Below are 17,150 nucleotides of genomic sequence, written 5' to 3' on the forward strand. Positions count from 1 at the left end.
GAAAAACAGAAGAACAGAACAAAAAACAGAAGAGGTTATCAGTTGATAATCTTGCCTTCCTGTCCTTCATTTAAAGTTATCTGGCATAGTTTGGATTGAAAATGAATTCTAGATGGCTGGTTCTGGACATGTAAGAGATCTGAAGTGGCGGTGAAGCCTCTCATTCTAGGAAATGGAGGAAAGAGGTCCTCATCATGCACAACCCAATGAAAGGATTTAAGCCAGGGCAGCTCTTCTCTTGATTGGTCTTATTTGGTATCCAGTGAATTCCATCTAGGTTAGCCAGGGGAATTTCTTCTCTTTTCAAGCAAAAATTTGGGATTCGGAGTATTTTGTAATGTCAAGAATGTTAGCAGTTGTTGTTAACTGCCTTCAGATGGCCCCCAAATATTTTGGAGTTTTTCATCATAAAGTATAAGATAGTTGGTCCTGATGATAATAAGCAAAATATTAAAACTTGGGTGGTAATGAAGTACTTATAATAATGGGAAAATTGTGCTAATGTTAATCAATCTCCAAACCCTAAAATATAGTCTCACCTAAACCTTCAGAAGTAAAATCGTTTTTGTTATATAGAACTATGTCCCAAAGTTACAATATTTTCACTGCTGACTAAGCAGTGACTCATAAGCACTACGCATTAAAAATTCCTCATTTTCTTGCAAAATTTATCATCCACAAAAAAGCTTTCCATATAGGAAGGCAAATCCACAACAACCAAATTAGCTGTAAAGCCCGAAATTTTATGAAATATTTCACGTTTGGAGATTGATAGGTTAAAGAAATCTCATGCAATGATCGATCTATACATATATGTATAGACAGCCTAATATAAAGCTCTCCACAAAATATACATTATTACAACATAAATTTTTATTATATTTATTTTAATATATATTTTGTACACACTATATATAGTACACAAATAGTTATATAATCATATATGATGTGCAAGTACATTGCAGAAAAATATTTTTGAACGAAGTAAATCATTTTTACGTGATGTGGATAAATCATCAAAAAGTTCGAAGAGCAGGAAGCATTGGAAAAGTAACTCTATTACCTTTGAGAGGAAGTATAATATAGAAATATGAATACTGAACATTTATTTTCTGACAAGCATGAAGTGAGATTAAATTAAAAAACTAAGTAGAGATAAAATAAAATGGACATATCAGGTAGGCAAGGTATAAGAAGGATGAGAACAGTATTTAGGAATAGATCGACGTGGATTAGGATTTAATATGACCGTGTCCGTTCGAAATCACCAGTAGTTTCTTCTCGTTGCTATGAATCATCCTCGAGACTTGCATGAGTGTTTGAAAAATATATAAATGGAAAACTAACTGACGCTGTGTAACGAAACTGTTTCAGTTCTTACTCGTAAATTCATTCCCGCAAATTAAATAAAACAAAAACAAGTCCTTTGGAACTCGCTAGCTATGCCGGCTAATGGTAATAGGTTTATCATTAAGCTAAATATTACATAATGAGGGCCCGATTGAATAACAAAAATCATAAATTACGAATAATCCGCATGCATAAGTACCTCCATCACCTGACAATTTAAACGGCGAAGTCATGTATACATTAAAGGCAAAAAAAACTCTGAATAAGAATGATTCATACTTAGCGGGATGTAAATTAATGATCCATGAAGAATAACACCTTAAAATGTGACAATTATCAAGCCTAGATATAAGAAATGGCATTATTAATAAATATGAAAGATTCTCATGGAAAAATCTTCATATTACTTCGGTCTGTGAAATGTAAACAATAATCTTTTATCCCTATACGGCGATGATCTTATAATCCCGGAATTACCGGCGTCGTCCAATAGAAAGTTTGTTTACGAAAGTTTCTCGTCCAATGGGAAACGAGAAAACAACTCCACCAAAAAGTAGGCGCGCAAATACAAGCGCCATCTTGAATGTTTGCAGCTTGTCAAGAAACTAGTGATAGGGGAATTTGATTATTGTGTGAAATATATGATATATCGGGGCCTGGGCATCTTCGTCAATGATCAAGAAATTATCGAAAACCAGGCGATGACGATGTGACCAGTATGCAGGGACACCTTAATGTCAGGTATGTTATGTTTGATGAATGCTGAAATGCATGCACATACAGACGACTAGCATCTGTTGCCCTCTCAATGTTGTGAACCGGATGAAAGTTTGTCAACATGTATTGGTGTCCCAAAGTTAGATATTTATGTCCCTGGCCGAATGGAAGTTCGTTTTATTATGTATTTTCTTATTTGGATGATCCTCTGAATGCATATAATTAGAATGAATGCCTCAATATTTACATTTTTACGTCATTTACGATATTTGTTCCGGTGGATTGTTAGTATTTTGATTCATTTGGATAGGGAATATTGAGTTAATGCATTAGTTTGTTGTAGTATTTCTCTAGTATGCTTTCATCATTTGTGCATTGTTCTTAATATTTTCCTCTTCGGGTGGAATAACATCACACCCACAAAACACCATAATATAAATTTTGTGGAATCGTGGAGATTGCCTATTTTTTTTTTGTGGTATGATGATACTATATTTCCGGTGAAAATTTTCATGCCCACTCTTAAATTTACTCGATGAGAAAAAATTCTGGGAGTCAACAATGGCTTTCACTTCGGTCCATATTTCCTGAGAGCTTCTATTTTATTCTAACGCCGATTACTTACTTTTTTGTATTAGGGCACTGAGTCGTGCTTTTTCAAATTTCCATTGTCATATTATGTTTTCTTTAATATTAATACATGTACTTGGAAGAAATGGTTTTGTCAAGTTTCGATGTTGCTCTGATATTTGTTGTGTTATTCTGGAGGCCAGTTTTAGTCGGAGAATATCCGAATCGTAACTCCTTGTTCTGGTTTAAATTAGTGTTACCAATATTTAAATTAGTCTTTTGCTTATTAGGGTGGGTGTTGCATTGCTACTCGGGATCACAATTTATTATTTTGCGTTATGATGGAATTCTGAAACGGTTATCATGCTCGTTTTGGTGTATTTTTAATACTTTTAATGCTATACCTATGTATTTTAGAAACACCATATAGTTATTTTACAGATAAATATTTTGGTTTTTTTCGTGCTGGTACTGAAGGAATATGGTTTTGTGTGAATTTACTTTGTGTTAGTTACAATTGCCTTAAAAATTATAAGACATTTAGGCATTAATAATGAGTCACAGATGCATGAATTTGAGCTGGAAAATTGGCTCTTGGTTCTTTTTCCTAAACTCTAAAGTTGTAAAGCGTGCATTTTAAGTGACTTGTGTAAATCATTTAGCATGTGGGAACTGACTTTGGTGAAAACTTTTCTTTATTGCTGGAGGGATTGAGGACTGTATTTGATTTACTTGGAAGTAATTTTTTGTCCAGCTGTGAAACCAAGTGAGGCACTACTTGGCGGTTGTATCTCATTTGTATTTCAACCACTTGTAACTATATTAAATAGAAGTTATTCTCTTTATTAATGCATGCTATATTTATTTAAATTATTTGATTGTGGGATATGTTTTATGGCAGAGAAATATTTGTTATGTTTTAAGTGACGTATTTCATGTGATCAAATGGTAGTTTTTTAGTTTGTGTTTATTCCTTGTAGTGAGATGAGTATATGTTATTTTCAAGAATGCATGCTAACTTGCTAATTCCCTAATTTTTTTGATCATCAAGAATCTATTGGAAATAATTGTACGAGGGTTATTCAATGTCCATTCATTTAGTTCATTCATGGAGCTTGTATTTGGATAGCAATTTTCATCCTTCCATGAAGGAATGGAACCATGTAACATTTTTCTTGGCTATCTCTACTAGTTTATTTTTCATGACCATTTGAAGTAAGGTTGCAACTGCCATTTTACAATGGATGTGGTTTGTGAGGGCACTTCTCCAGAGGAGAATGAGTTGTCTCAGTCTCATTTTTCATCCAATTCATTGAAAAATTTTCTATTTCACCATAATATTCATGAGGTATCTAAATAGTGATTTAAAATTTCCTCAAATTTATAAAAATTCCTCAGACTCAAATGTTTCATAAGATTTTAGGACATTTTACATCCACAACATCAACTTTTGCCCGAAGGCATTGCATTCATCAAGGTTATTTTTTTTCTAAAGATCCTAAACATGTGACCCACCACCTGCAAAAATAAAATTCAAGGCATTTTGCTTGCTTTGTTGTTATAAAATGTCGGTGTACACAAAAAATTTCCTTTTCAGAACTCGGGTAGTCTGTGTTGGGTGTCCCACAAATGTAATGAAATTTTTGTGGCACAACTGTTTTCTATGTTTTCACAAATATTCGTGGAATTTATCTAACATATAATTAGTACAAGAATAGTATCATGAATTTTTTAATGTGAAGAATCTGCGTCCTTATGGTGTGCATCCAATGTTCATTTAGCTCCCACCATCTTTGCACTACCTTTAATTGGCATCGAAAAATAATTTTCAGTTTATTTTTGTGGGCTGAATTGAACGACAGTTTATGTTCTCAGTCGCTTAGTTACCAGTTAAGGCTTGTTAAATTATTTTAGAAGATATAAAAGTGAGGCAACTACTGGTAATGTAGCTTCAGGGACTAATGCATTAGAATCCCTGTGAGGGGAATCAATCCTGCTGACTTTTTTTTTCAACCTATTCAGTCCAAAATCAATTGATCTGTAATATTATGGATGATAGTACTGACTAAATGATTGTCTAAAACATCTCTACTTATTTTCATATACTGCTCCTACTAATTTGGCTAATGTGTTATAAGGGATCAAATATGCCCTCGTGATTTAATATTGTTCTTTCATTTATCTAAATTTAATTTTTTGTCCTTAAGTAACATAGACCTTTATTTGTCTACGTTAACTATAGGAGAATTTAACTAATTTCTGTCAGTTTTTTTTAGTACTTTTGCTTATAATTTTTGACTTAATGAGCAAGTTACATGGAATTTAATTTTTATTAATGAAAATCATGGAATATTAATCAATAAAACGAATGAATATTATTATGGAAAGTTTTACCTCTTAAATAGACCTACCAAAATGTACCTAAAGCCTTTGGGTTTGAAATGAATACCCCTGCCACGGGAGAACTACCATCTATGATTTTACTAGTTCTGTAGAACCATGTAAACGTGGCGAAACAAGAAATCCATGAAAATGTAATCTAAATTAATTGAGTAGATGTGCGCTTTCATTGCAAGAGTCACGTTTGAAATATTTTTTTTATTGTCTATGTTGTTTCCTTGTGTTCAAGACATCAAGGACAGAGCATTTGGAGGTGCATATGAATGAAAGCAATTAATATAAATAGTTTCTTTCCTTGTTTACATACAAATATAAAACTTCAATTGTTTACATGCCAGCATTTCTTTTAAAATCAATTACAACTTTCTTGATCCCTTACCAGCTACATGTAAGAAAATGGAATCGGTTGAATTGTATTCGCACATTGTTTGTTTCTTATAAAACCTATTTATGTTGTTAATGCTACTGAATATTGCATACCTCTCATAAGATAATGGATCTAGCCCAGAATTTTTTATAAAATTCACTTAGTCTATGTTGCTTAATTTGAGGGCCTTTGAGGAGTGATAGATAATATTTGGTGGTTAGAACCAATTGGGTATGTGTTGATTACCTGAAGGAGGCTGTTTATTTCCAAAGTTCCTCATATGGTCCACTCTCTTTCATTATATATACTTGAAATATGCCTAAATCCTGCATACACATTATGTCTCATGTAATCTAGATAATGGATGTGAATCTGTACTGTGTGTTTCACATACATCTTGAGTCTTCGGACACACTGACGAAATAAAAAATTCTTCATACTGTGCATGTCAGAGTATGATGTGTAGCCCAGGGAAAGAAGTTGCCCCCCTACCATGAATGAGTGAAATTTGCATGCCTGTGCCTTGGTCTTGGGTGATTTTTAACCTGAACTCTCCATACCATACCAACATTGGGGTCGATTTAGTTAGTGGGTAAATAGCCTGGTGTGTATCTCCTATCATAATTATACATATGCTCTCCTACATAAGTGTGCCCTTTATCCATGTATTGGTGTACACTAGTGGTTGGCAACTCAATCCATGCAGAAGTTTCGTCTAGTTTAGCAGGCAGCAGACAGCTGTAGGTTAATTTGACTGGCATGATAATAACACTACTTGATTTTTGATTTTCCTGTGCATTCATTGTAAAAATGTTCTTTAAAATATTATAAGTTTTTCTGAGTTCGGTAAAAATATGAAAAAAACTTGCCTGGCCTACTTTTTGATATTTTTTATAAAGCTTCCTAAAAGGCATAAGTACAGTGTCAGAATTTTTGTCCATTAGTAGTTGTCATAGTGTGCATATGTGATTAGGTAGCTCAACAAAAAAGCAACGAAATTGCTATGCAAGCTATTTAATAATTTGTTTAACCCTCAAGAACTTAACCAAAGAATTTTATAGAGAAATCAATGTGGAAAATTGATTGTGTTTCTCTCCCCCGCCTGTATGTGTTGTTCTATTGGGAATGCAAGGTTTATCTCGGGAACAGCCTGTATCTTTGTAATGTTGTGCTGTTTTCTCCCTACGATAGCCGATTCCCTGCTGTTTAAAGTATAACGTGTAAGCATTACTGATAGGGTCCCTGAAGCATATGAAAGGTCGGACATGAGGCGATCGTCATTTGTTGGTTTTTCATCTCTCCTTCATCCTTTTCCATTACTCTTGCTCCTAAGTCTGAGGGAGGTGGTAGTGCCACCGAAATTTTAGCTGTGTCAGTGTTTTTTTATTTTGTCTTTCATTGTCTTTTGTACTGTCTCACCAAACCTGGGTCCTAATTGTGGTATATATGTATAATATAAAAGAGGTCTTATTGGAAAAATGCTCCTTGGAGTGTGTGATAGCCTAGTGGGTTGAGTGTGTGGCTGCTGGTTCACCACATGGTGGTATTGACCATAAAAGAAGTGGCTCAGGTTCAAATCCAGATTGAAGCCTTCCGGCACCCCAAAAGAAATCCTCGAAGGAAGAGGAACTATCTAACTTGCGTGAATTTCATACACCTGTGGCTTAGTCTGGAGTGGGCTCTTCCCTCACCAATCCAAAGTAATGTTCGGATTGCAACTCTTAAGTGAGCGATTATCATAACATTTCGTTGAAGCCTATCTTGTTATATATGTGATCGTTGTGGGTTGTTACTACTGGGTTCATTGATGCTGGTAGGATTCCACACGGGATTAGAACGGGCTCATTTTTTTGCATGGGATTGGCCCACCTTGTTGTTTATAAGAACTGTGGTAGGTGCCAATCCTGAATCCGCGCAGCTATCCTGGGCCCCGTTTTTCGCTTTCCATGTTCTACGAATGCCCTCTCACTAGCCAACCTTCATTCCCCCAGAGGCCTCCTTACCAGGAGTCGGCCGCAGACACTTTTGCCCTCCCCCCAACCCCTCCCACCTGGCTGCACTCATTCCTTCACCGATATCCCTCCACTCTTCTTCTTCCTCTTCTCCCCTTCGTCCCTTTACATCCTTCTGTTTCCCCCCTCCTCCTCTCCTTTGCCCCATTCCCCCTTCTGTCCACCGTTCCTTGCCCCCGACGCCACCTCACCGCACCGCAGCAGAGCCGGCTGTGTGAGACACCTGGCTTCCCCTCTCTCTACTGCGCCCATCTCTTCGCCTTCTCTTCCCTCCTCTCCTTCCGTTCCGCAGCACGTGGGGAACTCGTCTCCTTCCTTCCTTCCGTCATTTCTCCTCACCCCTATCTTACCCTCGTCCGTCTGCAATTCGTCCGGAAGAGGCGCCTTCCCGTATGGGTCGACACACCGCCCTGCGGGGGGTCGCGTATTGGAATGGAAGTGGTGGTTTTAAAGTCTTCTCTGCTGCACACCACCGGAATCTCCAGTTCTCGGGGCATAATATCCCTGTAATGAGATCTATTCTGGATGAATTCCCGAAGCGCGAATTCGGTCACTAGTAGTTTGTGAGATGGACGTGGACAATTTCGCGCAACCTTGTGCTTTGGGCTTACGTTAGTTTCTTCGATGTTTCGTCGTTTGGCTTGTTTTTCTAATTAACCGAGTATTATTACCGCATGACGTGTGTTTTATTTAGTCATGATAAAATGTTTCTTCAAGGTGGATTTGGTAGTTTTCGGAAGGCCATAAGAATGATCGCTTCAAGTTTTTTCAATTAATTCCAGAGTTGAATGTAGCCAATTCAATGTATAAATCGTACGGCTTAAAATTCTTTTCTTTGCCCCGGAAGACAATTAATTTCCTTATTATTCGCCTCACTACTGCGTTTAGAAAGTGTTGGGCAGGAAAGTGTCGTCACTTGCCCTCAAAGGCGATATAAATTCGTGGATAAAAACTGAAATTGCTTTATTTAGCTCCCATTATTGGTTTCTACTATCGAAACGTTTTGTAGGCTTGCAATTTGGAAGATGGGGTTTCGTTTTGGAGCTGACTATCGGCCTCAAGACGCGTCTACATATTCACTGCGTACTGTTTTTTCCTTCCATAGTTTCGTAAGGAAACATCGTCAATGAAGTCAAATCCTTTCTAATGGCCGTATGTCGAAACTGTTCAGAAAAAGTAGTAGTTTGAAGGGAAAATTATAGCCCTTACGACGTCGAGAGGTAAATTACTTAAAACAAACATGATCCTCCAGTGACGACGCACTGGACTCTTTTTCAATCAATTTGGCCCAATAAGAAGTCGCTTTTCAACTATTTCTCTACGATTCGTCCTCTCTCATTTCGTGTTATTAGACTCAGCAGTGCAGGAGTAAAAACGATAGTTGTATCACCAGCGTTTGGCATGGAATGAAGATTGATCACGTCATGAGGTGATGCTGTTAATTAATTCGCGAGACTATTGATTGTCGTCATTGGAGATTTGTCTCTCGAGCAGGACTGGGCTCGTTTCATTCCCTGGCCGCCCCCGTTGGCGATCATCGCCAGTTTTTCGGCGACTCATCGGCCCCCTCGATCGCCTGGGAACACTTACTCCGAGCGTCTCTTGCATCTGCTCTTTCCCCTCCCCCCCGCCCCGGCCCAGCCGCACTACTTCCGCCAAGTTCCCACACCGGCCCCCAGGGGTGGTGAGGCCCCCCCGTGTCAGTCAGTCCCTCTTTGGCCTCGGTGCTACCATCGCATGCGCCTCTCCCTGTGTACTCCTCGTTTAAGACTGTGCTCTAGGATTCTATTATCATTGTGGCGTCCTGTGATAGTAATTGTGGCCGGGTGCCGGCGTTTGCCGATTCCATGCCCTGGCATTGGCCGCCCGGCATGGAGTTTCCCGGCTCATGTTGCGGCTCGTATGGTTATGTTCCAGGCGGCGGAGAGGCGTAAGTTCGATGATTTTTTGGTCTTGGGCACTCGGCTGCACGTGTTGTTCTAGTGGGAATGCAAGGTTTATCTCGTGAACGGCATTTGTCTTTGTAATGCTGTGCTGTTTTCTCTCTGCAATAGCTGATTCCCTGCTGTTTGAAGTATAACGTTTAAGGATTACTGATAGGGTCCCTAAAGCATATGGAAGGTCGGACACGAGGCGATCGTCATTTGTCGGTTTTTCACCACGTTTTTTTCATTAAATTGTCGTAGTTGTCACCCTCACCCTTATAGTTTTTTTTCCAAATGGTCTTGAGTATTCTGTTTCACAGCGCCAGTTTCATTATTCACTTCTTCATTTCATTCTCGGAATATTGGTGGAAAGTTCTATAAGCGTCTCAGTCGTAGAGTGTCGTTTCTTCGAGTCTTCGGAATGCATCGTGTGTTAACATTTTAATTTTTGTCTAAAGTGCTTATGTGTTGTTTCACTGAAGCTGTGTCAGCATTCCACTTTAATTTTGTGAGTGGTGCATTTCAAATGTGTACTTTTTGTCATGAGTATAAAGAACTATTACTTTTCTGTCGTATCTCATAACGTTTACTGAGAGTAGACATTTTTGCATCGGGTGGATTGAATTTGTAGTTATCGTGTGAGGCATAAAAATTTTGAAAGGATCTCTGAAGTATTTGCATCTTATGTCACTCAATTTGCCTCCTTTCATTTTTTGGTACCCGATTGTAAAGTGTGCTAGTAGTAATGAAAACCGCAAAGAATATGTATGAATGGTGAAGAGTAAATGTGAAATTGTGAATTTTGTACTTATTTCCATCTTTGTTGACGTTTTTGATCTTTTCATTTCCTTTCTAAGAAAGACCAATTTCATCTTCCCAATTTATGCGTTCCCTTTATCTGTATTTAATTTTTCTTTTACATGACTTAAATATGCTACTCTTAAATAGACATTTCATTTGTTCCTGAATGCGGATTCAACTTCGTCAATATTACTGTTAAACGTTAAGACTTTTTTTTAAAGACAAACTTGACAAGTTTCGTCAGGAAAGATGATGTATTGCCCCATAATTGCATTGTTAATGTTCCATTAATAACGTAGCCTATATTTAGAGATAAGTTGAGTAACGAATGCGATTATTTATCTAGTTTTGTTCTGTGCGTACTTCTTGTTGAATTCTAAATCTAAGTTGGAGGTTATTAGCCTTTAAGGTTGTTTTTCTTGTCTAGGAGAGTCGAAAAACACATTGTCCTAGGCCATTTCTAGCTTCCAGGCTTGACGCCGGGATCTTGTCAAATTATGATCTTTTTTGTTGGTCTAGTTCACCATGCTCCACTGCAGCCACCAAAACTCCGTTGAGAAGGTCTAGCGTGTTTCGTTTTCTTTCCGATAACATTTGACCCATTGCCCGTTCCGTTTTGACTCACTAGGTTAAAATCATTGCTTTGGGTCAGTTTTTATTTTATATCTTTTTATTGGTGCGGTTGAGACCGTGGGTCTGGCTTTGCCCTTTTTTGTGTGTTTTTTGTCATTTACGCTTGGCATTATTTTCTATCGCCTTCCGATTCCTTGCGTCTCGCCGCCTCGTGCTTATCTCCTCGAAGTCGATGATTCTGGGTTTTTATTATCTCTGTGTTCTCGCTTCCATGAATAGCAATGGTGAAAGAAGTATCATAATCAATTCAATGTAGTCCCGAACACTTAGTGGCACTGGAGATAAAGCCAACTGGTCAGTGATACATATAGGCTCTGTTTCAACATTTGCACCTGGTCTGGTTAAGTTGAATTATGTATAAGGAATTGCGCATATTCGTTCCATTAGATTACTATCGTCAATTCGGTGCTTGGATTAAACAAATCAAATTGAATTTATGGTGAGATTGCTAAATTTGGCAAGAAAAGGGCTCTTGTGTGTGTCGATTTCGATGCCAGAATTTCATTTGCTGCAGCAGTACATAAATTTTTCTTTGGACTCGAAGACTTTTATTTTTTTAGTAGTAGAATTTCTTCACGCGGTTTCATTGTCTAACCCTATATGGTCATAAATAATTTTTATCTTTTATATACAAGGTATCATCCCGCGTGGTTATCAAGATGTTTTACTTTTTGTTTTATCATTAGCAAATTGTTCACTATTTTTGCAGTTGTAAGAAAAAGTGTGAATATTTGTATAGTTTTTTGCTTATACTTTTTTCCTATATTAAGAAGAGGACGGCAAAAAAAATCGTTTTTTAATCTAATTCTTACCCGCCAAAAAAGTTATTTTTTGCTGTCGATTATGCATAACTAGGGGGTTTCGCCTTAAAAAAAGACCTGTTATTAAAAATTTTCCTCAACGGGGAATTTTATTTTACTCATGGTCTGTCGCCCAATGTGGGTAATTATTCTCTCCTTTTTTGACCTGGTGAAATTTTGATCAGGTATTGTGGTGCGAAAAGATTGATGACGAACTGGTTAGGAAATGAAATTGTTCCTGTTTTTTTCAGAGGGATAGTATCGAGTTAGGTAATATCCCTCATACCTAATGGAGAATATTTTTTCTTGGGGGTTCTATATACACTGTTAATGAAAATTTGCAATTTCAAGATAGTATGACTTGAATTATTTTATCTGTGTGAGGAAAACGGTGACCTAGGCTCTCGTTACATCATAAATATTTGCCAAAAATTATAATTCTCAGACGGTAATTTAAGTTATTTTCACTCCTTAAGATTCTCGAAATGATGTCATCATTTCCAATGACTTCTTTAGTTACCCCTCCTGAACTTTTTCATTTAAGAAATCCTTTTTTGAACCGTAAAATTTGAGGCCAATGCTCGCTAGGTCTGTGTTGATTCATGAATCTGTATCGGAAAAGTCTTCCACTCGTTTAAGTTGACCTGGCAGTGTAGGTCTTCAGCGATACCGCGGATTGCATACGACACAATCGTCTTCGGCGTGCGTAATTGTATAATCCATTTTAGGAAGTAGACACCAGATGTATGGGGGATGACTTTCGGGAACCATGCTCTCTTAGGCGATCAATTTTCTAGACCTTAAAGGTGTCTCCCATAGGTCAACCCGGTCGAGAGCTTCCCGTGGAGATGTAAGGCCATTAATATGCGCCCCTATTGTCTTGATCCATTCGGCGTCCTGGTGTTCGTGATAGAACGGGTCCCAATAGAGTCAACCTATTTGGTCGGGCGGATGCCATCGCTCGGGGTTTTTCCCCTCCCATCATCAAGGTGCATCGGCGAAGATCGCGCTGATTACAGGTTTGTGTGGCCGTGAGTCAACTGGAGAGAGGAGGGGAAATGCATATCTCACGCCTTGGATCGTCCAGGGGCAGCTGATCCTATCCTCCCCCCTCATTCCTCGTGCTCTCTCTCTTGCGATGGGCTTTGTGTGATCCTCCGCCATCCCCATCGCTCTAGCTGCCTCCCAAGGAGTCTTGAACGCGGTGTCGGCCGGTCAGGCAAGGTGGTGCGGGCAGGGTTTCACCGCGGCCCCCACACCACTCCCCGCGTTCTTCTTTCCCCTCGTGGGAAAAACTCGCCCAATGGTGAGAGCCTTCTTAGGGTTTCCCCCTCCTCATTGCCTCACCCCACTCGTTTTTATAAAGGGCCGAAAACGTACCCCCACCACGGTGTCGCTAACCTCGAAACCCTCCCCCCCTCTCTCGACTTCCCCTTTCTGCTGTTCAATCCGCATCCCTTTTACGCGTCCTGGGGTTGGAGTGTCAGCGAGGGTCTCGGTGACCCTGATACATGGTAATGCCCGCCTCTGTGTACCCCTTGGTTTTAGGGTTGGGCAGCGGAGTCTCTGGGTTTCGAAGGCATTGATCCGTTCCTGCCCCTGCACTCCTTTTCCATGGCTTCGCATTTGTGCCACGGATACCTGTCACCGGGTTAAGATTCCCCGTGGGTTGAATTTTAAGTCCCTTAATTTTTTGCCCCTCACCTTGTTTATCGGTGACTTTTTTTTCAGTGGTGGCGACCCATGGCAGGTTTTTCCACTAGATTTTACTTCCTGTCATTTAATCTTGAAGAAAGTTCCGCCAATTGGATTAACATTTTTTGTTATTAAATGTATTAAATTGAGGAGTTCGTCAAATGTGGGCATACTATCTTTATTTATTTTTTTATTGCTTATGATCTTTGATAGCCTTATAATACTCTTTACTTCCGCTGTGCGTGAACTTTTCTCTTTTGGTTTGGTTGGTTTCCATATATTTGTATCCCCCAGCGTTATTATAAATTGGTCTCAATATATCTACGTAGTGTATGCCACTGAGATAGTTGTCAAAATTTTAAGTTGTTCGTTTCCATAGTTGCCGAGGGAAAATTAATCAAGCGCCATGGTGCCTAGCGGTGGATTCCCTTTCCCCCTTCCAACAGGTGGTTGAGTTGATTTGCTCGACACCCTCATTTACAGAGATGCCAAATCTTTAGGAGGGCGGCTGAGGCCATCGAAAATATTTCACCTCGTTGTTATGAGATATCTTTCACTGTTTTCAATTTTCCTTAAGATGGTACCTCATTCAATAATGCGCTCATTTCAGTTGAGGCATTTTTTCTAACGTTTTTTTGTGTCTATCTAAGTAAAATAATGATCCATATATTATCGAATTTCAGTGATATTATTGACGTATTGATGTGCTCTCTGGCGCAATCCGTTTGAGAAAGGAGTTTTATTACCTAAGATAAAGTAATTATGGATTACGAGCGGATATATCCTTACGCTTTGAAGAGATTTTCACGTTCGTTAATGCACTAAATTATCATGGGAGAATTTGCAAATAAGAATGTACGATATGTTATGCTATGAAATCAATTCTGATCATTCAAGAAATTGTTTCCGATAAGGGCGTAATCGCTCTGAGGTTATATTCCACTTAGTCTCGTATGGAGTGAAGGACTCGAAGAGGTAATGACTTAATAGTTAACACATACATTGAAAGTGTCGACATATCGAGAAAGGTTATTTGACGAGCCATTTCTTTTTCTCTCCCCTCTCGGCTATTTTTCGGTTCGTAATTGAATGAGGATTTTTCGAATTTTCGCGAGCACGTCTCACCCAGCTGTAGTTTTTTGAGTGCCAGATTGAGCAAGTGGTTAGTGGCTGGCGAAATGGACCTGGTGTGGAATAGAATATGCCATTGTGAGTCACCCTCCGCTGTGGATTTTTCTGGGTGGTTTCCTTGCTTAGACGTTGAAAACAACTAGGGTAACGGCCTGATGAATGTCTAATTAAATACTGTCTTAGTTCTTCATTCAGTTTTGTATCGTTGCCGAGTTATTTATTTTTTTATCCTTAACTTGGAATCGTTAGATTGGCAGTAGCGTTTACGTTTTTATTATTGGGATTGAATTTTCTTATTTCCGTGAAGCAATTTATTTTAATGAGTTAGAAAAAGTTTCCCTCTTGATATCTTATCTTATGTCTTCCCGAAAGCCCTTAACCATTAGCGCTACGATCAATCTTGGTTACCATTAGTCTTATTTTCCCGTTATACTTTCGTTGAAATAGTATTATTTGAATCTCGAATTTTGCTGTTCATGTTGGGAGGGTTTTCTTGGTTTGGATATATTAGCACGTGTTACCTTTGGGGAATTTTGGGTTGGGTGTCAATGCCTCAGCTGTTGAAGAGCATTTCTTCAACTTAGGAGTCATCTTAACTATCATATTGTATCCAGTTGTCTTAGGATTCCTTTTCGTACTTTTATGCTGTAAAAAGTTATTTCCATTAGATTTAAGTCCTTAAGAACAAGCGATTTTATGCCAAAACATTTCACTCAATATGTCTTCGAGAGTGAAGTCCGCAGCATCCACGTGGTTGACATGGACTTCTGTTGGAGTGTTGCAACAGGTGGTAGCTAGGGAGTTCGTTTCCATGTTCCGACTGGGGTTTTATTGTAAATGTCCCATGGATTTTTTGTTGGGGTTGGAGTTCAGCAGCCTAATATCTACTGGATAGTTCCTCGTCAGTTTTGTTATCAAGTAGTTAATTTGCAGATTGTTGATTCTGGGTCATTGTCATTAATTGTATCTTCAGTCGCACATGGTGTCACATTCTATGATCTGCGACACCTTTTGTAAAATTCCGTGCATTCACAATATCTGATTTCACATTATTTTTCTATTTAGTATACTTCTTTGTGCGACATTTTTATTTCTAAACAAAGACAATTGCAGTTTTCCGCGATTGTTACATTGGTATACATTGTTAACCCGTGATATGTACCATTTTTTTTATAACAAGATAAAAAATCCTCATATCAGTTCTTATTGTCTATTTCTTTTTTTGTCCACGTCTTTTTTATGTCAAATTTAGCCATCGTCCCACGGACCTCGGTGAGCCCCACAATTAGCTTCTTTAATCGCCTCAAATTTCCGTTTAAATACAGTTATGCACTTCCGTCACGTGAGGAATATTCCCAGTTTGTGACATTAGAATAAGACCGCCTTCTTATCCAATGCTATTTCTAAGGATCAAGGCCCTAATATCCTTGACATTGAGCCCGGGCTCTGTCATTGAAAGTGCCCTTTCCCCTGAAGCTTCTCTCAAAAGAGTCATTTGGCACTGATCACGGGTGGCTGGTTTCTTTCACATCCTCGGCTAACCTCACTCGCCTCCCAAGGGTCTTTTTCTATCCCAAAGATATTCAACCTTTGAAGCCGTGTGAATATGGGTACCATTGCTTCTGTTTTTTCCTCTTCTTAGCCTCGTCTTACGAAGTGATTCATTTTTTTATTTCCGAGAAAATTGTTTTCCGAGTACCTTGCCAGTTGTTCTTCATATTGGTGACGAAATTAAGTTATCTAAGGCAAAGTGTGTCGGGACCTGTTTTATCTTATTTTTTTATCAGTCAACAGTTTGTAAGTTGTTGAGATGGTTATTCAGGTTGAAGTCCTTGAGTTAGGCGGCAGCAAAGAATTCGCTCTTTCAGGTCTCGGGGATAGGATATCTAATGTGTCACCGGCGTAGCGCTGCATTACTCCCCAGTGAATCTTTGTAGTAATGAAACAGCCGGCCATTAAATTCATGTTGTCGTGAGGGAGTTTGTGGCGACCCCTTGTTTGCTGAATAAGGAAAATAATATTACAATATGGAAGTGTTCAGCAGCGGAGTCGAAACTGTTGTGCACATATTTTTTTAATGTTTCGCGGCTTTACTGAAAAGGGCATAGCTAGGGATAATGGAGTCAAAACTAATACTATGACGTTAAGATACGAAGCTGGGTTTCGTGGAGTTCCAATTCCCTTATTTCTTCCGTATTGTACGATCCGACAGGAAATATTTATAGGTTGTATTTTATCCTGTTTCATGTCTATTTTTTAAGTTTTTCATTGTAAGGTTTGATTATTTCTACATGGCGACCTATTAAAAGTGGTGCTGATTATTTTTACGAATTCGTAATCAATCATTTGTAATAAAGTAATCAAATTAAATTTATTTCGGAAGAATATTTTCGATGATTCAATTTATTCTTTGACTTGTTTGATTCGTTTCGGAGACGGGATCGCATTCATTCGTCCTCGATAAATATTAGGGTTCTTTGTCACATGTAAGAGGACCAGGTTAACTTCATCACGATCGTGGGAGAGTGACAGGATATTTACACCTCTTAGCGGTCCCATAGTTATGCGGAAAGCGTGAGTACGTGGTGTTAATTTTTAAGTCAACAGCCCTCAGTCAAGGATAGATTTTTTGTCGTACTCGCGTGTAGTAACTCTTCTCGAAAGAGCGGTATATTTTAAACCCATTTAGCACTTTTGCCTGTGCACTTGCTGTGATAATACCGGTTTCTTTATTCACACCCAAGTGCTT

General features: G+C 38.6%; 1 protein-coding gene across 2 annotated transcripts in view; it reads left to right on the top strand.

The window, feature by feature from the left end:
• Positions 1–1,909: 1,909 nt before the first annotated feature.
• LOC124157175 (chitinase-like protein PB1E7.04c) overlaps positions 1,910–17,150 on the top strand; it is a 42,658-nt gene continuing 27,417 nt past the window's right edge. Inside the window, exon 1 of one of the 2 annotated variants that reach the window (XM_046531706.1) lies at positions 1,910–2,091. In XM_046531706.1, the coding sequence (XP_046387662.1) occupies positions 2,069–2,091 (23 nt within the window). In that variant the 5' untranslated portion in view covers positions 1,910–2,068. Of the gene's footprint in view, positions 2,092–9,116; positions 9,347–17,150 lie in introns of those variants that run through there. The other variant, XM_046531705.1, reaches the window with a different exon arrangement.

The sequence above is a fragment of the Ischnura elegans genome, chromosome 4 (assembly GCF_921293095.1).
Source record: "Ischnura elegans chromosome 4, ioIscEleg1.1, whole genome shotgun sequence".
Classification (NCBI taxonomy): Eukaryota; Metazoa; Arthropoda; class Insecta; order Odonata; family Coenagrionidae; genus Ischnura; species Ischnura elegans.